Raw genomic sequence first — 26,848 nt, forward strand, 5'->3', positions numbered from 1 at the left:
AGGTTAAATCAGTTTATTGAATTTCTGTTCCAGAACCCCTCCAGATTTCAAGTAAACTCTCAGTCCCCCAGCATCCCAGGATGCTTTGCACCTCCCCCACAATGTTCCCTCCCCCTTGCAGGGTGGGTGGGCTAGCCTTGACCCAAGCTGCCTGCCCCAGCTGAGCAGGAAACCATGCTCTAGCACCCTCCAGCTTCTGGCCTGAGACACTGCCGGCACGTAGCTGCATTTCTGGAATCAAAAGTGAATGTTGGTTCACTTGCTTGTCGGTTCAATCTATGCAGTTTAACCTACAAAGATTGAATCGATTCAGCCTCAAGTTTTTGGACTGTCTGTACTTAGCCTTAAGAGAAAAAAGCATGAACCCACTTTTCATCTAATGCCATAGCATATTGATAGGAGGAGCTGTACTGGAGATTTTCACTTTTGGAAGTGATGTAAAACTGAGGTCCTTGGTGCTTTCCATAAAACTGAGGGAGTTAGCCCTGTTATTCTGGCCAGATCACAACTCAATCCACACAACCTGCCAAAGCTCCCTTGGCAGTTTTACTTGGACACAGGAGTCTCTCACTCCTTGACTTATGTGGTTCTGAAGTATCCTGTGCTCTGTTAAACAGATTCATTTGTAAAGGCCTTTGGAACAAAAGGTGAATGCAATCTGTAAAGGTTTGCCAGATATCACCCATGCTCTGTAGAAAGGCCCTAGTGAGACTTTGCAAAGGAGGAAATAACTGTGCATGATGCCCTCCATAGAAAGTGGCAGGGGTGGGGAGAAGGCCCCCCTCTGTTTGCAGATGAGTCTCACGTAAGGCTGCCTAGATCCACACAGCAGTGTTTGTGGGTGTAGTGGTTTTAACACAAATTCTCTCTCCTGTCTGTCCCCCCTGCCAGGTTGACAGAAAACAACAGGGACACTTCAGCTTTGAGTATAAAATCAGAAATCATGGGCCAGGAGTTAAGACACCTGGGCCTCAGCCCAGTTCTCACACAGACTTAACATGAAGCCCTGGGCAAGCTGCTTTTCCTTTCCTGTGCCTCAGTTTCTCATCTGTAACCTAGGGAAATAATGTCTCTTCCACAGGCACACAGTGAGGATTGATGGATGGGTGTTCATGCACTGCGACACTCAGATGAAAGGCAGTTCCTTCTCAATTCCTTTCCCACTTCAGCGGCAATAGCTTACATATGGGACCAGATCCTCCACCAGTGTAAACAGCTGCAGCTCCCTTCACTGCCATGAGGCTCTGGCCATTTACACCAGCTGGGGATCTGGAGATCAAAGACCATGAGTCTTTACAAACACAAGCCCCAACCTCCTTTCCATCACCCCCACACATGCTTAACTTAGTCTGGGACAACATCCAAAATGCAGCTCATGAAAGAACTTAACTTCGGGCCCCTGGTTATATGTAAACAATATGTTTTCTACTAACCCCAGAAAAAGATATTCTGTATATAACACTCTCTCACTTGAAAGAGTTCAAATCCAAATCAGGCATTGTCAGCTCTGACCCAGTTCTGCTGTTCTCAGACATAGCACTGACTTTCCTTCTCTCTGCACCCTTCCCTAAGCCCATGGTAAGGAAGAGACCTGGACTACTCCACCATATGAGGGCTGCCTGCTGCCCACCACTCACTTCACACTGCACTGCAGTATTGCTAAGGTCAGTTCAGCTTTCTAAGGTCATATAAACACATCAGTGTCCTTGATAAATTCCACCCCCCGCCCCCAACCACCACCAAATGTTTGCAAACGTATTTGCAGAGTTGTCAGGTGGCAACTGGCAGCCCTACAGACTAGCAACTGGACAATATACAAATTTCTTTGGAGACCTTCAAAGAGTGTGAATAGGTCTTTTATGCACAGTTACCCCTGACCAAGCAGACTGAGAAATATGCCAGATCTAGGGCTTTTCCTTTGCTGATGCCAACCTAAGAGACAGGTCTTCTCCCCTCTTTCTGTTACACTTCCATGCCTATGAGAAAGCTCACTGTAAGCTCTGATTCAGCCTGCCTATTCATCCTAGAGCCAGAAGAAATGTGATGAAAGGAGAGGCAATGCATCTAGAAAGGTGTACTTTTAGGGCAACATAATGTGCCTGCGAAACTCTGTGCTCTGAGGTTTAAATGAAAAGTTGTGTTCTGGACCCTATGCTTTCTTTAGAAAGAGAATGCATTTGGTAGGAAAACAGAATCACACTGGATGCATCTACATGAGACACTACTGTGCAGTGGTTACTGTGCATTTATTTAGTACTTGTATAAGAAAGTACTAAATAAATGCACAGTAACTGGAGCAGCACTACCGAACACCTTTTTAGTGATGCTACTGTGCAGTAGCTTAATGTTGTGCAGTAGCATATTAGCCCTCTTTGCGCTGTGACGAGTTACTGCACAGTATTATTTGGCTACTGTGCAGCTAGCGTCTGATGTAGATATCCCCAGTGTGTCTCTTTCTTATACAGCAAGCCCTGTATTCTCACAGCACCGAGACTGAGAGAACACAAGATGAGAGTTTCTGGACTCATACCTGGACAAGATACAATGCAGCCCATATTCTCCCTCTTACAGCTTCATAGGATCATCCCTGCTTGTTGCAACAACACCTCCGCCCCCCTTGCCCCCCAGCCACTTCCTCTGGTAAGGACATCCAGTAAGAACACAGTCTGGGCCTGACCCTTTCAGTCTCTTTTAGTTTAGCTCAGAGACCAACCCTGGAACCTGAAGTACAATGGGGTCAATTATCTTGCCTAGTTAACCAATGGTGTGTACTCCTGAATAACCCATTCTCCCATCTGTGTTAGCCTAGCATAGCACCACTCCATGCAATCAGGCAGCCTGGCACAATCCTTTTTCACTTAGAAAGAATCAAAATTAAAATTGTCAAGTGAATATACATTCTCCTGAAATAACCAAGCTGTTGGCACAGGCTGTCACAGTGCACTTGCCTCTGGGCAAACTACCTCTGTCATGGCAGCCAAGTGTGGTAAATGGACAGATTATGGCAAGAAGTATGAGAAAGGAGGATTACACCACTGTGGGTTCTGGCTATGAATGGCAGCCAGGTTCCCACATCCTCCTGAACAAAGGGGAGCCTGGGTGCAACTACAGCAGCTGTGGATGTAGTGATGGAGTGTGCTCTCTCACCTTTGATGTAGACCTCTACAGCTCCTGGCACCAAACAATGCAGTGACAAAGTAACACAGTACCACAGGTCATGGAAAAACACATGATTTCAGCAAAGGAGCCACAAAAGCTCCATTCCTAGTAGTGTGACCCCTGTCCTCTTCCATTTTCCTCTATCGAACTCTACAGGTCTTTGCCCCCAGCCCACTTGTGATCCCATCAGACCCCAGACCCTTTCCATTCTTGCTCCCTCACCTGCATTCCCCCTGTCCTAGGCTCTGTGATTCTTTGGCACCACTCCCACTTCCTCAGTCTTGTACCTTTGCAAACCTTTGCAAGCTTCAACAATGGCACCTTATGAGTGGTTTGCTTTGAAAGAGCAGCTAGTCATCTGGATGCCTCTGTCCACCATCTCAATCACTGAGGCTTACAAACCTGGGCCAGATAATACAGAGACTCCTTGACAGAGCTGAGAATAGGACCCAGGGCTTCCACCTTCCCATCCTTTCATTAGTGTATGCGCTGTACTTCATAATAGAGCAGAGTAAGTAATACAGAGCTCTGAATTACTCCACAACAGGCTTTAGTTAGTGGGAGCAAATGCATAGGCAGAAAGAATGTATATAGAGTGGATTGCAATAAAATTATTTTTGTCAATGACGCAGAAGAAAGGAGATGTGATTGTCCTTCCCCTGGCCATCAGAGACAGGAATAAAGCTGGTTGAACTTTGCTAGCAGCCAACTGTACAATGAAATCCAATAAAAAACAACACTAAATAAAACAATGTCTGAGCTCTCCATTTGGATATTTTAATGGATGCAGCATTCTGTCTTCAGCTAATTTTGAACTTTGCAAGGAGGGCATTGAGGGCAAAAAAAAAAAACCCGCAGCATCCTTATAGGCTCGGCAGTGCTATGTTGGTTAGCACTATGGAAGAAAGAGACTTGGGGGTCATCATTGACCACAAGATGAACATGAGCCTGCAATGCGATGCTGCGGCTAGTAAAGCGACCAAAACTCTGGCTTGCATCCATAGATGCTTCTCAAGCAAATCCCGGGACGTCATTCTCCCCCTGTACTCGGCCTTAGTGAGGCCGCAGCTGGAGTACTGCGTCCAGTTTTGGGCTCCACATTTCAAAAAGGATGTGGAGAAGCTTGAGAGAGTCCAGAGAAGAGCCACACGCATGATCAGAGGTCAGGGAAGCAGACCCTACGATGACAGGCTGAGAGCCCTGGGGCTCTTTAGCCTGGAAAAGCGCAGGCTCAGGGGTGATCTGATGGCCACCTACAAGTTTATCAGGGGTGACCACCAGTATCTGGGGGAACGTTTGTTCACCAGAGAGCCCCAAGGGATGACGAGGACGAATGGTCACAAACTACTACAAGATCGTTTCAGGCTGGACATAAGGAAGAATTTCTTTACTGTCCGAGCCCCCAAGGTCTGGAACAGCCTGCCACTGGAGGTCGTTCAAGCGCCTTCATTGAACACCTTCAAGATGAAACTGGATGCTTATCTTGCTGGGATCCTATGACCCCAGCTGACGTCCTGCCCTTTGGGCGGGGGGCTGGACTCGATGATCTTCCGAGGTCCCTTCCAGCCCTAATGTCTATGAAATCTATGAAATCTATGAAACGGGCAGGGATCTCAGGGAATAGTAACATTGTACCGATGCTTTCAGTGAGTGTAATAACATGCATGGTTCTCAGAAGCAAAACCAGCAGCGGCAGAAAGGAGGAGTCCGAAGGAGGAGCAGGAAGTGAGGGGGAAGAGACAGGAAAAACAAGAGAGGTAGAGAGGCTGGGAGAGAAGAGCGGGCCCTTTAACAGCTCTGTAAGAAACTGGTAATAATAAAGACACTGTTTATATTAAGTAGGGAGCTGTTCCTTGAGTACCCATACAGGGTCACATGAAACATGGTGGCAGCAGAAAGTCTGCAAGGAAGCCCAAGAGAAGAGAGGGCAGGTGGCCCCAAGAGTGATTCAAACAGATTGCGAGAAGCATGGAGGGACTGAAGCCCCCAGGACAGCTGGATTTCAACACAAAGAGCCTGGCATAGACATGGACACAATGGAAGCAAGAATTCAGTGTGTAGAAAAAGTTAACCATGGCTAATAAAGAGGAGAAAATGAAGGTAAAGATGTTTTACGATCTAGTGGGGGGAAAAGGCCGTGAAGTAAGTGCGACACTGGTGCCAGGGACCCCTGACACACTAAAACAGTTAATAGAAGCGTGTGATGCATACTGTGACCCAAGGAAAAATGAGACTGTAGAGAGATACCAGTTTTTCACCCAAAACCAAGAAGAAGGAATAGAGGCCTATATCAGAGCACTGAAAACTCTGGCATCCTCATGTAACTTTGGAGACATAAAAGACTCCCTAATCAGGGATAGGATTGTGTATGGCACACGGGACTCTGCCCTGAGGGAGAGACTACTATGAGAGGTAGATCTAACCCTGGAAAAATGTCACCACATTGCAAAGGGCAGCAGAATTGTCTAAACAAAGGATCAAAATGATATCAACAGCCATATGTACGGAGCAGGTTCACAGGCTCAACGTAAAGGACTCTGGAAAGCAGGAACCTGACAGGCCAACTGAAACGCCAACAATATGATTCAGTGTGTGTACTGTGGGAAGCTACATGGAAGGCAGAAGGACAAATGCCCAACCTATGGAAAAGAGTGCAAAAAACGTGGAAAACAGAATCATTTCAGGGGTCAGTGTCGTAGCCACCCAAATAGAAAAAAAAAACAGTCCAGGCAGTGATGAGGGATCAGGAGACTATAGATGAGGAGGAAGCTTTCAGTGTAAATTTGACAGATTCACAGGATATACACATCACAGAAAAAAGCAGGCAACAACCCAGCCATATTTGCAACAATGATGCTAAAGCAAAGACCTACAAGATTCCAGGTGGATTGTGGAGCCGCTTGCAATGTCCTTCCTGTGAATCTGTTGAGTAGCAGCATCAGAATGGAAAAATGTCACGAAGTGCTGTTAATGTATAACAAAACAACTGTAAGGCCACTGGGAAAGTACCAGCTGACTATAAGAAATCCACACAACAAGAAACAGTACCGCCTGGAATTTATAATGATTGACAGGGTGGACACCCACCCACTGCTAGGCAGTTGGGCAGCACGGGCCATGGATTTAATTATAGTGCAACACCACAACATCCTCCAGGTCACAGAAGAGCAAGAATGGTTATTAAGTTCACTACCTAACATTCTGTTAAGATATGGAGACATATTCCAGGGCATTGGACTCTTTGAAGGCAAACTGAAAGCAAACTGAAGTTAGAAATAGATCCACAGGTGCAACCAAAATGCAGAATTCTGCTAGCCCTGCTGGAGCCACTGAAGAAAGAATTGGCAAGCCTGCAGAAAAAAGGCATCATCACATCAGTTGAAAAAAGCACTGACTGAATCACCAGCCTAGTAGTAGTAGTAGTAAGGAAGCTGTCAGGCAAACTGAGACTCTGCATTGATCTGAAACCACTTAACAGGGCACTCAAAAGAAGCCACTACCCACTGCCAATGATTGAGGATGTACTACCTGACCTGTCTAGGGCAAAAGTGTTCACAGTTTGCAATGTCAAGAATGGATTTTGGCATGTGGAGCTAGACAAATGGTCCAGCCACCTGACAGCCTTTAGTACGCTCTTTGGCAGATATTACTGGTTAAGGAAGCCCATGGGGATCAGTCCAGCTCTGGAAGTTTTCCAGCAGAAGCTGAACCAGGGTTGGAAGGTCTTCCGGGTATCAAGATTGTGGCTGATGATATTCTTGTCACAGGAGAAGGGGATGATAAGGAAGAGGCAATCTGCGACCATGACGCCAAACCCCAACAGCTCCTTAACAGATGCTGGGAAAGGAACATTAAACTGAATGCCAACAAAATACAGCTGAGAAGAACAGAAGTACTCTACATTGGACATCTGCTGACTTTGGAAGGACTATGGCCAGACCCAGAGAAGGTGAGAGCCATTATGGAGATGCCCAGGCCACAGGATGTCAAAGGAGTCCAGCGCCTTATTGGGATGGTTAACTATCTGTCCAAATGTTGTGTGTGCTTGTCTAATGCTTGTGAGCCATTCAGGGTGCTAACACACAATGATGCAGCCTGGGAATGGGCACAGATCCAAGAGGAGGCATTCAAACAATTTAAAAACTCATCAGCGAGGCCCCAACACTGAACTACTACAACACAGCTGAGCAACTAGTACTACAGTGTGATGCATCAGAAGGCGGTCTGGGAACAGTACTGATGCAGAACCAGCAGCCCGTAGCTTTTGCTAGCAGAGCAATGACTGAAATCAAAGGAGATATGCACAGAAAGAAAAGGAGTTACCAGCGGTATTTTTTGGACTGGAACAGTTCCATCAGTTCGCCTTCAGACAGAGAGTAGGTGTGCAATCGGATCACAAACCATTAGAGATCATAATGAAAAAGCCTTTGCTGAGTGCTCCTAAGTGACTTCAGCGCATGCTGCTGAGACTCCAGGCCTATGATGTCAGTATAAAGTACTACCCAGGGAAGTCCCTGCAAGTGGCAGATGTACTAAGTAGAGCATACCTTCCAGAGTGCAGCACAGATGGATCTGTAGAACAGGAGATAGAGTCTATTAATATGGTACAAGACTTACCCATCTCCAAAGCAATCTCAAAGCAATACAATGGAGTATGGAACAGGATGGTGTGCTACAAGCAGTTAAACAAATCATCCTAGAGGGTTGGCCACAGCACAAGGCACAAGTACCACCAGAAGTTGCCACATACTACCAATGGAGGGATGAACTATGTATACAGGATGTAATTCTGTTCAAGGGAGTAGGGTAGTGATCCCAGCAGCTCTGCGGCGAGACATCATGAACCAACTCCATGCTTCACACAAAGGAATAGAGTCATGCTTGAGGAGAGCACGGGAGTGCATCTACTGGCCAGGCATGAATGCTCACTTGAAAACATACATGGAGCAGTGTGAGGTGTGCAAGGAATATAGTGACAAACAGCAAAAAGAGACATTGAACCCTCACGACATCCCCTCTTGGCCCTGGGAGAAGGTAGGGACTGACTTGTTCAATGTCAATGACAGAAACTATATGGTCACCATAGACTACTATTCCAATTTTTGGGAGGTGGATTACTTTGAAGATACTCAAGCAGAAATGGTGATCAGAAAGCTGAAGGCTCATTTTGCATGGCATGGGATACCTAACACTATTCTCAGACAATGGCCCACAATACACCTCAAGAGAATTCAAGCAGCTCTGCACTAGATGGGAAGTCCAGCACAAAACACCATCCCCTGGGTACCCACAAAGCAATGGGAAGGCTGAATCAGTGGTAAAGACAGCCAAGAGACTCTTGTTGAAGGCAAATAAGACTGCAGGGGATCCCTACCTGGCTCTATTGGACCATCGCAACACACCCTCCCAAGGAATGGACAGTATCCCAGCCCAAAGATTAATGGGCTGGAGTACTAAGACATTACTCCCCATGAGAGACTGTTTGCTACAACCCCGGGGGGAAGGGGTGAGAGTACATGGAAGCAGCTAAAAAAGCAACAGTCTCAGCAAGTATCACAGTATAACAAAGGAGCCAGGGACCTGAGACCATGGGGAAGAGGGGAAAAGGTTTGGGTACAACCAGTAAGTCCACATGTGAAAGAATGGCAAAAGGCCACCGTTGAGGGTGCAGTGGGAGACAGATCCTACAGAGTTGTCACAGAGAGCGGACAGCGACTGAGACATAACCAGAAGCAGCTGCGGAGTGCTGGCAGAGTGGAAATACAAGTGAGCAAAAGATCCCAGGATCAGGACCAAGACAACTTTGACAACTGGTCAGTCATCAGTGAGCCCCAGATAGGGGAAAAAGACACCATGGACTCCACAAAGGAAAGAGATACACAAGCAGAGTCCAGCCCGCACAAGAAATACACAAACAGTACAGAAGCAGGTGTAGCACCCAGAAAACCTGTTTCTCAGCACTGTCTTTTTTTTTTTTTTTAAGTATATGGAAAAGCAGCGTGAGCAATGAAACCTGCCATACACACATTTCCATACCATGAACTTCCTCACAGCTAAGTCACGTGACTCAAAGAGTGGCTCATGGTACACAGGACAGCTTCTGTAAATTGTTACACACCTGAAACAATTCAGGATGCTCATCCTCCCTGTCTCTAGGGAGGATCCAGTCTTCTCTGAAGTTAATTGAACTTGGCTAGAGTTCAATGAGACTGGCAACTGAGCCAGTTTCAATACTGTAACAACAATCTTGCAAAGAGTTTGAGGAATCATTATAGGCATTTCCTGCCCTTCACTCCATGACACACTGCAGTCCCTTTCAACAGATGGCAGAACTGCCATAGGATAGAAGGAAGGGCTGCTCTACTACATGGGGTGGCCTGAACAGTGATGTTTTGCCTGTAAAACCATTCCTGCCTATCTCACTCCTGAGTGCATCATAAAGGATGGTCTTAGAACGAACATGGAGGTCTCCTCATTGAAAACTACTGGGTTCTCTTCTAGGCTCTGCCAGATACCCAGACTGACGTTGGTCCAGTCTATTCCCTGTCTGTCCCTCAGTCCTCTTGTCTGTAAAATGGGGATCATAACAGTTATCCATCTCCCAGAGAGGCTAAATGCATAAAACCATTGTCATAAAAGGATCCTGTGGTACTTTGCAAGCTTTACAGAATTTAGTCACTGGGGGCGGGGGTGGGGGCAGTATGGGGGGGGGGGTGTATGTGTGTGCAACCTGTTATCACCCCACAAGTCCTTGGAAGGTGATGCATCTTTGTTCCTCATTGCAGCACCAGAAGCAGAGATCTGCCCCATTATCGGTCCATTGCCTGGAGGGCCTGTCACTTGTGACTAGCCTGGACTTCTGCCAACAGAGCTGAGGCTGGTGTCTCTCCCCTCGAGCTCCAGCCTGAAAGGGCCCCTTGTTTGGGGGGGGGAACACAGCACACTTCTGCAATGGCCTGTTAGGATGCAGACACCAAAGATAAGAGGCAGGGAAGTTGTTCCAAGGATCTGGACCCTGTCCAAGCAGAGGGTGTTCTCAGGCAATGATAACATCAAGGCAAGAACATAAATGGTTTATATTCTACTTTTAAATACTTGTTTTATTTTCACATTGCAGAGGACATCTCTCTGATCAGGTGCATTATCAGATTGGCTCTGAAATCCATACTCTCCCTCTGCCTGCCCCAGCTAGAGCTTGTGAGGCACATGGGGGACTTGCAGGTTGTACCTTCTAAAAGCCTATGCCTGCTGAGATAAGCACATCTCTGTCAGGTCTCAAGCAGAGTGCACAACAGAAGAACAAGGACAAGGCTGGATGATAGGGCTATCAACCAAAGTGAGCCTTGAGAGGCAGGGCACAGAAGACTGGCAGTACCATTAAACACAGAGGTGTGCCATCAAGCAGGAGCCTTCGTCAGGCAATCTGATAGCACCTGTCGCATGCACACAAACTACATGCCTAGAGGATGTTGGAATATGTGGCCAACACTTGCACACCACTCACAAATGCTCACCATGGTGCTCTTCTATAGTCACAACAGTGAACACACATACTTCTCCCCCACATCCAGATATACAGAAATTGCCCACTTTGCACAACACATTTTATTGCACACTATGCATGGACATACCCACAATGGTACATGTATCCAATAAACACACACCCCTACTTCACACACTGGTTGCTTCCCATGTATCTGCGTGTCTGTCTGTGGGTAGTGATCCCCCTATTTCATTATTTATTTATTAGATTTACACAGATTTATAAACTTTCTGGAGTATAGTTTCTTCCACCACAGGTCCTGACCCCTCCGATCTGCTCCCACAAACATTTCCTACCAGGACAAGCTGCTGTGATGCTTCAGGTTCTTCTTAATCTCTGCTTTAATCTGTCTAGGCTCTTATCCTTCTCACATCAGTAACCCATCACCTTGCTTAAGAAGAAGAATTGCTGAGCAGGCTACAAGGGCTGCAGCTTAACACCTCCTGAGCTGGCATGAGGGAAGCAGAACTGCAACAAACAATTACTGAGTGGTATCTTAGTGCAACTGGTTGGATAATAAAAAGTACATGTAAAGGCAAAATCCAGGCTGGGTCAACCTGGTCCAAAAAGGCTTCAAGAAGCAGAACCATTTCCAAATGCTAACACAACACTCCAGAGCAGGAGGCCAGTATCACTGCCACTCAACTTGATCTTTACTCAACAAGTCTAGCACATGCTCAAGTTAGGGTTGAGACCACATCATCATAACATTGCATGGGACAGGACAACACTGTCATGACATGACAATGGAGCCCCAAAATGTCAGGACACAGCAAATGCATATAAAAGGTCCCTACCAGCCCCTAACATCTATGAAACTATGAAAAGGCTGCTATTTCTAAAACGGCAGCAATCACAAGCACATAGCCCACTGTCATGGAGGGCTTGGTGTCCACTATCTCAAAGTGCTGCACTGACATTACAGTTCTAAGTCTCCGAACAGGTAGTGTTTGGGATCACAGTATCCATTTTACAGAGGGGGACACTGAGGCAGAGCGCTGTGAAGTCATTTTGCCTAAAGCCATTCAGCAGAACTGGAAACAGAGCCCAGGAATCCTCGATCCAGGCAGTACTGCTCCCCTGCTTGCCTGCCTGCCATTCAGCCTAACTCTTGTGATGTCTCCTTATCACGCCACAAAAGTTTGTAGGGGACTGGCAATAAGAATTTGCCATCACAACAGGGCCTGGGTTTGTGACTGGGGCCACTCCATGTTACAGTAATACAAACAACAGTATTGGAAAGAAAGCCCATATTTTGTGCTCAGACGTTGAGTCACATGTCTCTGATAATCATGCATCACCATACTCACTATGCAAAAGGCAAGGATTTCTTAGGGTGAGATCTTTTATTGGACCAACTGTAGAGTTAGATAATCTTTTGAATACAAAGACCTTGTCAGCCAAGAAACTGGGGTCTCATTTTGACTACAGGATTAGACCCAACAGCATCATTCTCCAGAGAGAAAAATTGTGAAAGCACAAGCAAAGGATGATGGGCCTGCAAAACTGGGGTCGACTCTTTGGGTGTCTTTACATGTGCTTCCAGGTGGAGGGGCACTTTAATTAGATCAGCTCTAAGAACCATTAAAGACCATTAAAGCACCTGCAGCATCATGTGTATTCAGTGTTTTGCATTTCAAAATGGCGGCAGGGCACTTTAACTAAAGCTTGTTCAATGTCTTCGCCACCATTTTGAAGCACAGGGATGCTGAACACACATGAATCGGAAGCCGCTGGAGCATGCTAATTTGCATACTCCAGCAGACTTGATTAATTGAGTCTGCTCCAACGCATGCTAATTAGCACACATTAGAGCAGACATCCGGCACATGTATAGGTGCCCAATTGATTTAATTTCCATGGTTCCTTTTTAGTGGTTTTATGTCCCTCTAACTCTCCTTTTCTGGGAAATCCTGCAAAGAGCCACATAGTCAGAGGTATTTAGGTGCCTGAAGATAAAGCTTGGTTGGATTTACCAAAGTGTTCTAGAAGATGAGGCCACAAAGCCCAATGAGATGAATGAGAGTTACGTGCATTGGCCTTTCTGCCAGTCACAGCTAGGACTAGATTCATTAGAGGACCTGGGCACCTACAAGTTAGACACAGCAACACCTGGCCCCTACCAGGCAGCATCCCAAAACCCAGGTTTAAGCTCCAAGCTCCCAACCTTCTGCACAAAACAAGTTAGGCACCTCCAAGTGAGATTCAGAAGAGGCAGCATACTGAATGGGGAGCTTTGCTGCTCACCAACAAGAAACTCTGAGTAGAGAGATTTCCGGCATTCTGGTCTGTGCTCTCAGGGCCATTTCTGCTTCTTATCCAGTGACTGTGTAACATAAAAGGCATAAACAGTCCTGATAGCACAGATCAAAACCCAGGATTTCTACTGGATTATCACCCATGAGACTATCCCATTACTCGGCTATAGAACCAAGCTCCCCCTTTCCTTCTGGTCCTATGAATCCTGTACTCTTTCTGGACAGTACCCCAGCTTCTACACAAAGGACAGAGTGTGCCCCCAGATGGATGGTCAGAGCACTCTCCTGGGGAGTAAGAGATATGGATCTGAACTCGCTCAGGCTGAGAAGACCTAGAATCCAGTTCTCCAACTTCTTGGGTGAGAACTCTCACAGGCCATTACACAAAAATTGGATATCACCATGTCCTTTTCAAGTCACCACATCCAAAAAAAAGAAGTGGTCGTGACTGCATTTTGTGAAGGATCCAATCCTACAGGTAAGTGCTCTGAGAACCACTACCAGAACAAGTGTCTCAGGGGATGTTATCAGAACAACGCCCAGTTTCTGCATTCTTGTTAATCTTAAATGAACAATCTCTGCTCCAGCTGCTTAAGCTGGGGCATTTCTGGGCATGCACACAAGAAAAACTCCTGGCTCCTAAAGTGCTTCCAAGCCAAACTGGAAAGCTCCCAGTGAGCTTAGACAGGTGCTGTATGGGGAAGTTCTGGATTATGGTTTTGGATCTAGGTGCTTAAATTCTGTGTTTGGTGCCCAAGCCCATACTTGAAACTAGCCCTAAGTGCCTACTGGCACCTTCAAACAGCAGAATGCCTTGACAGTCTAGCCCAGGGGAGAGCCATTATTTTGGCTGGAGGGATGTTTACTAGTGAGTTTTGATGAGCTGTCAAGGGCCACATGGGCAGCCCCACCCCCTGGTCACCATCTTGGGACTGGAAGATCTGCCTCTAACCCCTGACTTTTGCCACCAGAAGTCCCTCCCCTTGCACCCTGGACATACTCTTTTTGGGAAGAGGGAGATGGGGTTTGCCATCTTGAAACCAGAAAAAAAACAAATCACATACTAAAAGCCAAATACCTACTATGACATATTTTAATTTTATTACAAAAATATTTTTTGTCATGATTTGTGTTTGCATACTGTATACAGAGGTGATCGCATAACTTAAAAATAAAGTCTTACTCTTGTACATGGGGGGAGGGGTGTTTGTGTGTGTGTGTGTGTGTGTGTGTGTGTGGCAATACAGTATGTTGGCCATATGTATGTATATATAGGTGGTTGTGGGGGCAGGGTTTGGGTGTGTGGTGTGAAGAAGGGTGGGGGGTGTAGGGACCCTCCATGCACCTATCGTGCACAGCCTTCGCCACCGGCAGTAGCAGCAGCAGGTGGTGTGCACTCTGGGCCCTCATGGCCTACACAGGTGCTGCCACCCAGCATCTTGCGGCTCCAGCCAGCACTGCACATGATGGTAAGAAGTGTAGCCAGGCCAGCCCACCTCTATTGTGTGGTACACATGCAACTCCCGGCGCTCGCACGCGACCAGGGGAAGCCCTGAGCGATGGAGCTAGCTGCCTTCCCTGCACACTGCCGTGCAGGTCCCAAGACTCCATCAGAGGTACAGGGGAGCCCCACCCTAGATACAGCTCTAGCCCCAGATAGTTAATCTTGCATCAAACTTTCACATGCATTTTGAAGATGATTTTTTTTTGTTTGATTTTGATGCACAGAAGATCTATGACTGGACTGGGCTCTGAAGTCTAATCCACTGCATCAAGCCATCTCTGCTCAGAACTGGCCCCATGTCCACCTGAGACCCAAGGGTCTCTTGCTAGAGGGAACAATCATCTAGTTCCACTTGGCAAATCACAGGCATTCAAGAAGTGGTCACAGGTCACCAAGAGCAAGCAAACACAGAACCAGAAATGACTGCTGCCATAGGGGTCTGGGCTCTAGGGCCATTTATACATGTGTGTCACATGCTGGGGTCCCCAGAGGTGGCCATGATACCCCTGGGCCCCTTGACTGTGCCAGTTCCGCCCCATGAGCACCCTCCTTCTCGCCTGCCATGTCTTGTTGGTAATAATTATGACTAGGGAGGCTGCCCTCAAGTTTACATTGGGCACAGTCCTGCTAGAACCCGCTGGACCCTGTGGGTTCTTGGACCCCTTTTGGGTCCTGCTCCAAAATGGATGTCTCAGGACACCCTCAGCCTTATGGGCTAGATGCTTGGCTCCAAACTTCCCCTTTAGCACGTCCCAAGCCTCGTAGATGGCATTCACAGTGTCCCTCCATGGCCTTAGTTTCACTTGGCCTCTGGTCATAACTGGGCTCTCTGCAGCCTTGTCTCTTTCTCACTGTGCCCACACTGGCGCTGGGGCCTGTGCACCCCTGGATACTGCACCCACACTGGTGCTGGGGTCCCCACACTGTAGTGGGCCCCCAATGAGGTCTCCTCCTTCCCCAATAGCCTCAGTCCAATCCGGACTACAAACCGAAATCAAAATACAAGCCCCTAGGCCATAACATAATATAAGCAGCTCATGGTGTGCTCTGTCCCTTTGAATGAATCACCCTTCCCCCAGCACAACTTGCCTTGTAGACCAGGGCCTGGTGAGCTCCTGAAATCTCTTAACCTTACCAACAGCAGGAAATGGGCTGTCAAGCCTCTCCCCTTAGCTTCTACTAGGAGAGCTCCTTCCCCCTTAGCTGCTGGCAGAGAACTGATCCTCTGGTCCCAGCCCTGGGGTTTATATATGCCCCAGGCCCTGCCTCTTCCAGTCAGCTGACCGCCTGCAGGTGTGGGCTAATGCCCTCATTCCTGCTGCCCTGGTAACTTGCAGGGAGGGGCTCCTGACTGACTGCTAGGGCTCTCTCCCTAGCAGTTTCAGCCCTTAAAGGAGCAAGGCACCTTAGTGCCCTGCGACAGTGTGCTCCAGCAGTGGGGGGCGAGGGGCACCCTTCATTAGAGTGGCTCTGAGAGGCACTACAATTAAAGCACCCAGAGCATCTTGTGTATCAGTGTTCAACGAGCTTTAGTTTAAGTGCCCTTGCCGCCATTTTTAAGCGTGGGGATGCTGATACACTAGACTCTGGAGTCTGCTGGAACACCGTAATTGTCATACTCCAGCACACTTGATTAATCGAGCCTTCTCCAATGTGCTGTAATTACAGTGCATCAGAGCAGCCTTGCTGCTCATGTATAGGCACCCTAACAGTCTTCTGGTTCTGGTTCAGCTGCCATTCAAGAAGCATGGATTTCATGCCACATGTCAGACGGGTTGTGCTTATTTATTTTAGTAAGAGCTAACTTAGACTCAGTAGGGAATGGAGGGATAATTCAGTCTTTCAGATTCTCCAGGGCACACAAACTAAGCTGGGGTAATGAGTTCACAGAGCCAGGGGAAACCTACACTTGATTCTCTCACCTTCCCTGATAGGTATTACTGAAACCCAAGAGGAACCGTTACCCCAGCAGCACAGGACTAACCATAGCCCAGTGACAGAGACAAACAGACTGAAATCCTGTGTGCATGCATGCACATGTGTATGTGCGTGTGTGCATGTATACATAAGACAGAGAGAGAAGAAATGTGGTAATTAGATTGCATCAAAATGTGGGGCCAAGACTAAGAAGATGGTGTGCGTGCAGGACAGGCACAGCCTTGAGGGAGCACAAGACTCCAGTACCAAGAAATTGGTGCAGTGCGTTGCTTTGACAGAGCTTTCCAGAGGCTCAGACTGGAACAGAAGGGGATGCACTTCAGCTTAAGATAAAGATGCCTGATCAGAGTTATATTAGGTCAGAGTCAGGGTTCCTAGAAGGCAGGATTGCAGTGCCTCAGAGCGCAGATGGGGAACTTGAGCAACACCTGCTCAATATGTACATGGCCTCTCACTCCCTCCCCGCCAGAAGTACTAAATTCACCCACAAACTAGTAGAGGGAAGTGGTGGCCTGCAACTCTGTTACAGAAATTCAGAGTACTGGGTGGGCTGCTGGAGCTCCAGTTCTCAGCTCAATTTGCTTTTGGGGTAGGGGCACCTCACAAAACATCTTTCAAGCACTGTGGTTTGCATTTGGTATTCTTCACCCCCGACTGTCTTAATTGCTGAACGTAATTACTGAAGCAATAGTGGCTGTTTTATCTCAAGGGACATCTGTTTTCTTCTCTCCAGTTAGTCAAGGGTGTTATTTTTGCCTGTACATTACAAATATTCTAAGGATCATGTGGGACTTGCTTGCTCGTAGCACTTGGTTTAGCATCAGGAATGCTGTAGTGTGGAAGGTCATGCCCCAATCAATCACAATGCCTGCCAAAATACTAGTGAACAAAATGGAGCCAATTAACCTTGGGATTAATCAAGTATTAGCTTTGTAAAGAGAGTAAGATAGTAGGTAGATGGGAGCCCTAGTGAAAATAAAGTGTTTCCACCTGTAGTTAACACACAATACAGGCATTAAGAGAGTACTGTGCAAACCTTCCCAGGCAGTGCTGCTGGTGGACCTCAAAGCTATCACTTCCTCAGAGAGGGGGAGGAAGGTCCGGCGCAGACCACTAAATAGTGACTTAGGGAAATACAGGGTCAAATCCCTGCTACACTTCAGACTTTCTTTGTGACTTGGCACAAAGCACTTAGCACCAACGCCAGTTTGGTCCCTGACTTAAGCAGAATGTTGGTTCCTAAGCTCCAAAGCAGCCTGGACTTGATCTTCTAAGACTGTGTAGAATTAATCCAATTGGACCACTCCATCCCAGCCAAGTTTCCCAGCTGGGGAGGCTCCTAAATCCCTTGAGGATCTTGCTCCATTAGGCATGCTCTGAGCACACCTGACTGACCCCAACAGCACTGAGTTCAGCTCAAAAACAGTAACAGTAGTGGTGCTACCCACCTTTTCCACAATAGATAAGCCATTAGAGCACTCACACAGGAAGTCAAGACTGAGGTCAGAGGACTTCCTCAGACTAAGAATATTCAAACCCACATCTCCCACTTCCAGGGGTAGAATCCAAGGCGGGTGTAGCTGTGGTGGTATGGTCACTCCTTTACCCACTGGTTTGCCACGGACAGCTCTTGTTCTTGGCTGCTGGATGTATGCACAACTAGCTCTCTGACACAGCTGCACCCCACTTTTTCCTGTCCTGGATCACTACTGCCTACTTCTCAGAAAAGTGCCCTAATCACCAACCTATATGAATAGTTTGGTTGGGGACCCCCCCCGTTTCTCCTGTTAAAGCTGATCAAATCAATTGTCCTAACACTTAAAATGCAAACACCTCCAAAACCAAACTGGATCTGGTCATTAATCCCTTTAGGCAGTTATACACATACATTTGTCTGCTCCAACACACTAGAGATCCAGCACACTGGAGTGGACTTGATTAATGAAGTCTGCTCTGTATGCGATCCGACACACCTGGTGCTGTGGCGTATACATTTGTATAAATGGCAAAATGCACATCAGCACCAAGAAAATGGCAGCAGTGCACTTTTGAACTGAAACTCCTTCAATGTGTTTTAGTTCAAAAGTGCACTGCCGCTGTTTTCTCAGCACTGATGTGCATTTCATGGTTTATACAAATGCACGCACCACAATGCAGGGCACTTTTAAAAGTACCCAACACTGCAGCACAAGCATGTGTACAAATGCCCTTTGTACCTCAGTTTCTGCTCGGTAACACAGTGATAACTAGGGGTAGATGAGTACCTCCGATAATCTGGGCCTTCAGATGCCTTCTCTGCCTATGCCGGACCCAAGTCATATGCAATTCTGCAGATGCCCTTCAGTCATAATCCGCAACTGCTCTCTGCTCCTGCAACCCTGCCAATATATCTCATTCCTTCTTAGCAATGTCCCTGTTACTGCAGAACTGGCTCTACCTTCTGCAGAGGCAGAAGTTGAGTGTAATTACACGACTTAAAAAGTTCCTTTTTTCAAGGAACCCACAGTTTTGGGGCCTGAAAGTCTGGTAGCCTATTATCCCCTCTAGCACCCCAGCCTCAATTGTGCTACTTATTATCTGTTCCCCTCCCTCCCTCCCTCCCTGCAAGAAATCCTCCAGACTAGCACCTTTTATACATGTGGTCAGCACAAAAGACATTTCCAAAGACTCTCTCCTATTTGCAGAGGTTCAAAAGGATGCACCACATTCAGACATATTGGAAACAAGAAGGGAACACAGAAATGGGCAACTTACACGAATTTTAATAACTCTTGTCTTTGCTCCACAGTTCTTCTTGAGCAGCATCTTCTGAAAGAGAAATAGAAGCCATGGATTAGTAACCAGGATGTTGGGCAAAGAGTCAGCACAAACTGCCTGGAGTCACTTTACAGCTATATTCAATTATCTTCCATATGGAGAAAAGAAGTCATGTAAAATCAGACTGTAAGAACTGCCATATCAGAACAAACTACCTGCCACCCAGTTCAGTACCCTCCAGTCTAGTGGTCCATCTCAGATACAGTCTTTTGACAATGCCTAATGCCAAATGTTTGACAAGAATTTGCAAGAAACCCCATAAAGAAAACTTGTGGAAGAGTCTGCTTATAGCGAAAGTGTCTTCCTAATTCCAAACTATTAGTTGTTGCCTTATGCTCTGAAGAGGGAGTTTATATTTCTTTTACAAGAAAAGATAATCCTATTTAATGTAAGTATGGACTGTCCTAATATCCATATATGTTTTTATCATATTTATCTATTTAGAGTTATAGAACTGATTTATAAAGCACCCATCCAAGGCTCTAGCTGCCTTTGCCATATATCAAAAAAGCCAGTGCACTGGTCATCATATGAAACCACACACCTTTGCAGAAGATGCCTTTTACAGAAAGCAACGATGGAGACAAAATAAATAGGCTTCCACATAACTCGAGTTCCAGCTCTATCTCTGTTGTCTATGAGGTAGCTCCAAGGCATTTGATGGTTGAATAACATTAGGATTAATCAAAACGGTTATGATGAAACCTTTTTTGGTTGGAAAATAGGGTTTTATCAAAAACAAATGCTTTCCTGAAAAACTAATTTCAATCATATTTTTCAATCAATCCCTTTTTTTTCCCAAAATAAAAAATCTGAGGAGAAATCTTCAATATTTTTAGTTGGGAAAGAATGGATTTGTCCACTTTCTGATTATTTTCTACCACTTACTAGTTTGAAAAGTGTTACTGACTGTTGAAAATTGCCTTGTTAAATTATATCAATATGAAAAAAGTGGTGTTTCCCTCATTTTCTCACAAATATTTTACCCTTCCCTACTTTGTCCTGTAGAAAACAGGACCAAAACAGAGGAACCCCCCTGAAAACTATAAACACAATTATTTTATTTTGTAAAACTGAAACAAAACATTTGTTATTGTTTCTGAAAAAACAACAAATTCCCATGGGGAAAGCCCAATTTTTGACCAAACCTTTTTGAACATTTCTTTTTCTGACAAAAATTTTGCTGAGAAAAACCCCTCTTTTCAACCAGTTCTAAATAATGTATTGCAGGTAAACCCACCTTTGCAACATTAGTACAAACTCTCAAAACCTGAAAAGGGAAGACAAAAATCCCACCCATCACTGCCACAAACATCAGCCCATAGCTGTCAGAATCCAACTTTTCTCACCATATTAGTCCCCAGATACCTAGGGAAAGAGTTGCATCTTTATGTCTGTTCTGTAAATTAAAGAAATTCAGTCTATTCTGGACCCAGAAGAAGTGCATTTCAAAATTTCAGTGTGTGTCATGGAGGCACTGTGAGGCCTGATTAGTTAATATTCAAAAAGTACAATTAGCTGCTTGCTTGCATCCATCCCTAGTGGATCTTAACACCTCTTTTATTATTCATCAAAGAGCTTGATTGTAGCTCCATGTATTAGCTCCTGCCCCAGAAACCTGACTTGGAACCACAGACTGTGGTGCTACTGGAGTCCCAAGGTTCCCAACCTAAAGCACTCCCGCAGGGTTTTGTACAAACTGGGTGGAAGCAAACAAAGAGAACTGCTGAACTAACCCTGTGCCGTCCAACTAAGCAAGCAATTCTCTGGGAATTCCTATAAAAAGCACAGAGCTCTATTCCCAGTGCTGCTGCAAGGGAGTTATTGTAAGGTTGGTATTTACTGTGAGGTTACTGCATTTTTTAAGACCCCCCCCCCCCAAAATAACTGTTCAGTATGATGAAGTGTGGGGGGCAGTGGGAACCGAGCGGGACTGAATATCCTTTTACAACCAGGCTGCATGGGTGCAGGGAATGGCAAAGTGAGGAGTCATGAGGTCTCCGAGCATTTCATTCCCACCACAAGCTTTTTTCATAAAACCACTGTGATCTCCCACACTGTATCTTCCCACTGGCTGGGGGAGATTCTTCTGGATCCAAAAGTCTGCATGCTGTTTCGGTTCAATGGGACAAGCTGTAACAGGACAGAAATGGAGCGGTCTGGAGGTCAGCAGCTGGGAGCTAGGACTCCCGAGTCCTAATCCTAGCAGAGCATGCTCTTACGAAAGGATGCCTGGGTGCTGGTCTCAGCTGTATTACCAATTGTGTGATTGTGGGCAAGACACTTGATTTCTCCATACTTCTGTAAAATGGGGCCAATAATACGCAGCTGTCTCCTCAGGAGAGAGACTGTGATGCTTGCAAAACACTCCGGGTTCAACAGCTGAAAGGAGCAAAGTGTTGTCAGGAAGCCCGGTCTGTTCTCAAAAGGCGGTTCTGAGCAGATTCTACTGGCTCAGGTGGTCCCGCTCATAAGTGCCCTGTCTTACTCCATCCAGGCACTTATGGGTATGCTGATGCCATAGTGGCAAGAGATCAGTCACACCACCAAGGAAACAAGTCCCACTCACCTGCTTCGGCTTTATGCACTACATCTCTGGACATGAGGGTCTGTGAGCATCCTGGGGATGACCCATGCCACTGCTCTTGAATGTGTCAGACCCCCGGGTCTAAAGTACAGTGCCAGGGATGCCCTGCAGAGCATGCTTACCACCTCATTGCTGGACATGCTGGGAGCAGGTGGGCAATGTGACTGAGCACTGCCTCCACAGTGTAGACCCACCCTATCTAGAGACACTATTCCCACTAGCCAACTTCAAATCAGCACAGGGGACCCCGAAGACCCTGATGTTTGGCCTCCAAACAACACTGGGCACAGAAATGTCTGAGGAGAACTAAGACCTGTGCAGATACCTAACTACTTGAATAAGTGCCTTGAATAAGCAGCTGAATAAATATTGCATATTTTAATGAACTGACTTGAAAGTGGGTGTGGGTGGGTGGACGGACCCTACTGAATTGAATCAGGACTACTGAATTACAGTGTATGCCCTCTACTGTTCGCAGACAATGGAGATTCTCTTTGTGGAAGTGGGAGGACTAACCATTCACAGTAAATCCCAGCGATTACCATGATGTTCCAACTAGCCACAGTGAAACAAGTACAGCGACAGCCTTGACGTTCTAGACAGCCATAAATTTGTCTCATTTGATCCTGAGCTCTCTGGTTTACTGCCAGTCGGGCTTCCTTCAGGTACAGGAGTAAAATCTAGAGATGAAAGGACCTCAAGCGGGCCCCAAATCTCAGTAGAGACGGTTCTCTAAAATTACCAGAATTCCCTGCTAAGCTTCTGCTGAGCATAAGGCAAGAGCAAGCACGTTGCAGTGTTTCATCTCTACTGTGAGATCCTGGTGGTGCAGAGGGCATGAAATGGCGGGGGGGAGGGAAGGGAAAGTTAACTTATCATTTTTACACCTTGAAAAAGGTTGGGCCCAATTATGTCAGCCAATTATATCACTCACTGCATTGCTCCCAACAAGCTCCTATCCCCATCACTGCCAGGCAGGGTCCAACACCCTAGAATGGTAGAGCCATCATTTAAGAAACAATGTCCAGCATCTTTGCATGGTTTGACATCCCTCTAGTTCCCTTTTCCAGGATCAGTTCACTGCCGAGCCTGAGCACTGACTTTGAAATTAGGAAGCTAAAACATGCTGCTGCCTAGCAACAATGCAGGGAGTTTCCAAGGCAGACTGTTCTCATCCTGGCTCTCCAGAGCTTTCCATGTCTCAGCCCAGGTCTGAGAAGCAGCACCTCATTAATTCAAAGGCATATAGGTACAGACATGAACATTCATTTGGCTGTGTAACGCATAGTAACCTAAAGCCAGGGAAGCAAGCCCAACAAAGCCAGGGGAACAGGCCTAGCAAAAAGGAGGCACACCGAATTTAGCATCCATTGTGTTAGTCCTGCTATTAACCCTACCCAGGGAATATTCATTTCCTATGGTGTGTAAGTGGGGAAACTGAGGCACACCGAAAGGAGAAGTGACTTGTGTTCAATTATGGGGCATATCAGTGGCAGAACTGGGATAAAATACAGCATCCTGGTTCCAAGGCCTACCTTTTGATGCAAGCCCATCCTTCTTCCGTTTGCGGAAAGGGAATGGAATAAAAAGTGGCACCAGTCCTAATCCCAGCCCCCTCATTTCAACTAGAAAATCCCTCCTGTTGGCTTCAAATTAGCTGCATGCTTTAGAACCAGAACTACAGTTACCAGCACGATAGAAAGTGCTGTGCATCATGCTGGTGGCTGCTGCTCCAAAGGAGGAAACAAAACAGTAGAAGGAAAGTTTCAAAAGTCTCTGAGGCCGGCTTTGAAGGTAAGACTGGGTCAGCCACCTGAGGGTTAAAATTTCCAAGCACAGCAGTATCAATTTAGTCTCAGAAATCCTCCCACCAACTCCACCTCCTACATGAGACCACTCTGTGCTCAAAGCCCAGCAACTCCCTCTATCCGGGACCAGGATTTAAAGGAAAATAGCAGCAATGCAATATAATCATTTAGAGCGGGACATATTTCCTTAATATAACACTGCAGCTAACCAGTGGTCAGCTACAGTTTTGTTATAGCACAGATATTCAAAATGTCATGTGGACAACAGAAGCACAATGCTGCGCCTGCTGTTCTCACAGCATGAGCCTTTAAAGACCTGAGCTACTGGAGAAGTCCCAGTGAGGCAGCAGCTATAGCCATAGACAGCCCACAAAACACAGCTAAACAGCTTTGACCTCCACAGAAGTCAATGGTATACATTTATTGCTACAGACATACATACCAGCTATAAGCTTGTCATTTCACTACAAGCTAACCGACAAAAAATATGGACACCCCTAAATTAAGGTTCCCATGATAATTAGCATGAATGTTAAAATATAGTCGTTTGAAAACACATTTGTTTTTAAAAACCAAGCTTGTAAAATGATGGCAACAAACAGTTAAAGGAAGGCTGCAGGGGTTAATAATATTCCAATACACTCGCAGTTTAGACATCCTATAAACAAATGTACAAGTGTAAAATATCACACTGCACATTCAAAACCAGCCTTCGCTTCAGGCCCACTTGACAACAGCCTCAAATTTTTATACATAAAACCATTTTTAGAAATCCTTGTCTTGGTTTCAGTATCCCAACAACTCAAAACAAAACCAAATAAAAGGCTATATTGTGCTGCTTGTTTTTCAGCCAAGGGCTCGTCTGCGCACAAAAGTTGTATACCATTTAATGCAAATTTGCTTTTCAATCACTTTACTTAAAATGATACAAACTTCCCTAGGCATGCTTAATCCAATTTAATTATAATTTTATCACTTTAATTTAAATCAGCAAAGGATTAAGTTACGCTGAAATTATACAAACCAAGCTTGTTCCAATTTAAGAATGGTTTGTGCCGGTTTCATGAAAACTGTTTAAATAAAACAACGCCTTTAACAAAAGCAGCAGAACACTATGTGTAGCCTAGACCTTTGACACAACATCAGGAATGTCTGGTTTGCATTTCCTCAGTTTTGTGAAAGGCTCTCTGAGAAGACTGCTGGCCTTTCATGGATGGCATTAGGGTGTTTGTCGGGTGTTGGAGTTGACTAGTGTTTGCCAGGATCCAAAGAACTTTAAGTCACCTGAATAGAAGTCACTTCTTCTTGGCCTCTTGGTAGGGTTTGGTTTTCATACTGTCAATGCATCTAAACACCTACCAGTTCTCCAGTGGTCCACAGAATCTTTCAGGCAAATAAGACAGGTGAGGCCTGAATTTCTAGTGTAAAACTATATACAGAACAAAATATGATTTTAAAAAGACATACAAAGGAGACACATGCAAGTCACTGCTGCCACCCTTATCTGTCCTGCTTTCTTCCTGTGCCCATTGTAGGGATTGCTTTTGTCTGTCTGTTTGATTATTCAATGTTCTGTGGCTGCAGTGTACAAGAGGGGCTAGCATGGATGTTGTGATAGACCCTTTGGACAAATATTTATTATGTAGATGCCCTGAGAGCGCAGGGACAAGTCTTGACAATTGGGGTGGTCCTTTCCCATCCTAGTTTCTTAGATAACCCAGCATCCATGGAACATTATACAAGTGGCAATTGTACTTTTTAAACCATAGCAGAAACTCACACCTGCAGAGAGGTGGGAATCATAGATTCATAGATGTTTGTTTGGTTGGAAGGGACCTTAGCAGATCGAGTCCGGCCCCCTGCCCTGGGCAGGAAAGAGCGCTGGGGTTAGATGGCCCCAGGTGCATGTCCAGCCTCCTCTTAAAGACCCCCAAGCTAGGGGAGAACACCACCTCCCTTGGGAACCCATTCCAGATTTTGGCAACCCATACTGTAAAGAAGTTTTTCCTGATGTCTAACCTAAATCTGCTCTCTGTCAGTTTGTGGCTGTTGTTCCTAGTTACCCCAAGGGGCACCCTGGTAAACAGAGCATCTCCTATTCCTTGCTGTCCCCCCCTGATGAATTTGTAGGTGGCCACAAGATCACCTCTCAGCCTTCTCTTGCAGGGGCAGCCCTCAATCTCTCCTCGTGTGGATGATGTTGGGGTGAAAGGGAAAGCAGAACACCGGGTAGGCAAGAGAGAGGTGTAGATAGATATAACAAGCCAGTGGCTTAACAAAAAGGTTGCTTAGGGGACCTCTAGTGCAACAGCCCAAAGTAATGCAACCGTTACCCACTAATAGCTCCTTGGTAGCTGATGTGAAAGGAGCTGGACCTCTGCCTCCACAGTGTGGGTGTCCACATCACAACCATGACAGTGCCCAATTGTTCCCTTGTCAGCAGTGCCACTAGAGAAGCAAAGGACTGAATGGGGTCACTGAGATGGAGCTCTCCTCTTGGCCTACCACAGGGAGGAGGCAGCTGCTGCGATATGGTGGGAGAAGCTCTCCTTGCCCAGGGTTCAAGTTCCCAGGGCTGTCCTTTTCAGTAACACCAATCTGCTTTACAAACAAGAACTTCAGCTGCTACAATGAGGCGGGCGGCATGCACCAAGGTGACACTTCCTCAAGGGCAAAGACACAGCGTCCCCTCATTGTATCTGCAGGCATTCCAGCTGAGCAGGGGCCTGCCTGGTCCCCTTCACCCTTACCCCAGGAATGCCATGAAGACAGTCGTTGGAGTGGGAACAGCAACCTACCAAACAAGAGCCCCCTCCAAGAAACAAAGAGAATCCCTCCTGCCCCCTGCAATTGTTGTGTCTGGCACAGCGTGCTGAGGGTTAACGCCTATGCAGGAGCAGGGAGCAGCTGCAGCATGGTGGACAGATGAGGTCAGGCCACAGCACAAAGTGGCTATTGTGAGGCGTGCTGCTGCTACAGCCTTCTGCTTGACCGAGTTCCACCTACACCTCACCGCGTGGCATGAGGCAGGCTGGCGTGGGGGTTGGGGGAGACAGGATGCTCGTGTCATTTATGCAAAAAGAGGGATGGCAGCAGCCTCACTCCATCAGCAAAACAGGGGATTTCAGCAGGACTCTGTTTTCAATAAGGACCAAAAAAAATTGAGGGGAAGGGAATCGTCCACTTCCCATGACCAAGGACAGTCATGAGCCCTCTCGCAAATGCAGTGGATAT

At 46.4% G+C, this 26,848-nt stretch overlaps 1 protein-coding gene across 3 annotated transcripts in view; it reads right to left on the reverse strand.

Moving 5' to 3' along the window:
- Nucleotides 1-26,848, reverse strand: part of LOC102566026 (uncharacterized) — a 112,422-nt gene that overhangs the window by 33,744 nt on the left and 51,830 nt on the right. For 2 of the 3 annotated variants that reach the window (XM_019483075.2, XM_006257862.4), the window contains exon 4: nt 19,157-19,210. In XM_019483075.2, the coding sequence (XP_019338620.1) occupies nt 19,157-19,210 (54 nt within the window). The remainder of the gene's footprint in view (nt 1-19,156; nt 19,211-26,848) is intronic. The other variant, XM_014598010.3, reaches the window with a different exon arrangement.

This window comes from Alligator mississippiensis, chromosome 1, assembly GCF_030867095.1.
Source record: "Alligator mississippiensis isolate rAllMis1 chromosome 1, rAllMis1, whole genome shotgun sequence".
In the NCBI taxonomy this organism is placed as follows: Eukaryota; Metazoa; Chordata; order Crocodylia; family Alligatoridae; genus Alligator; species Alligator mississippiensis.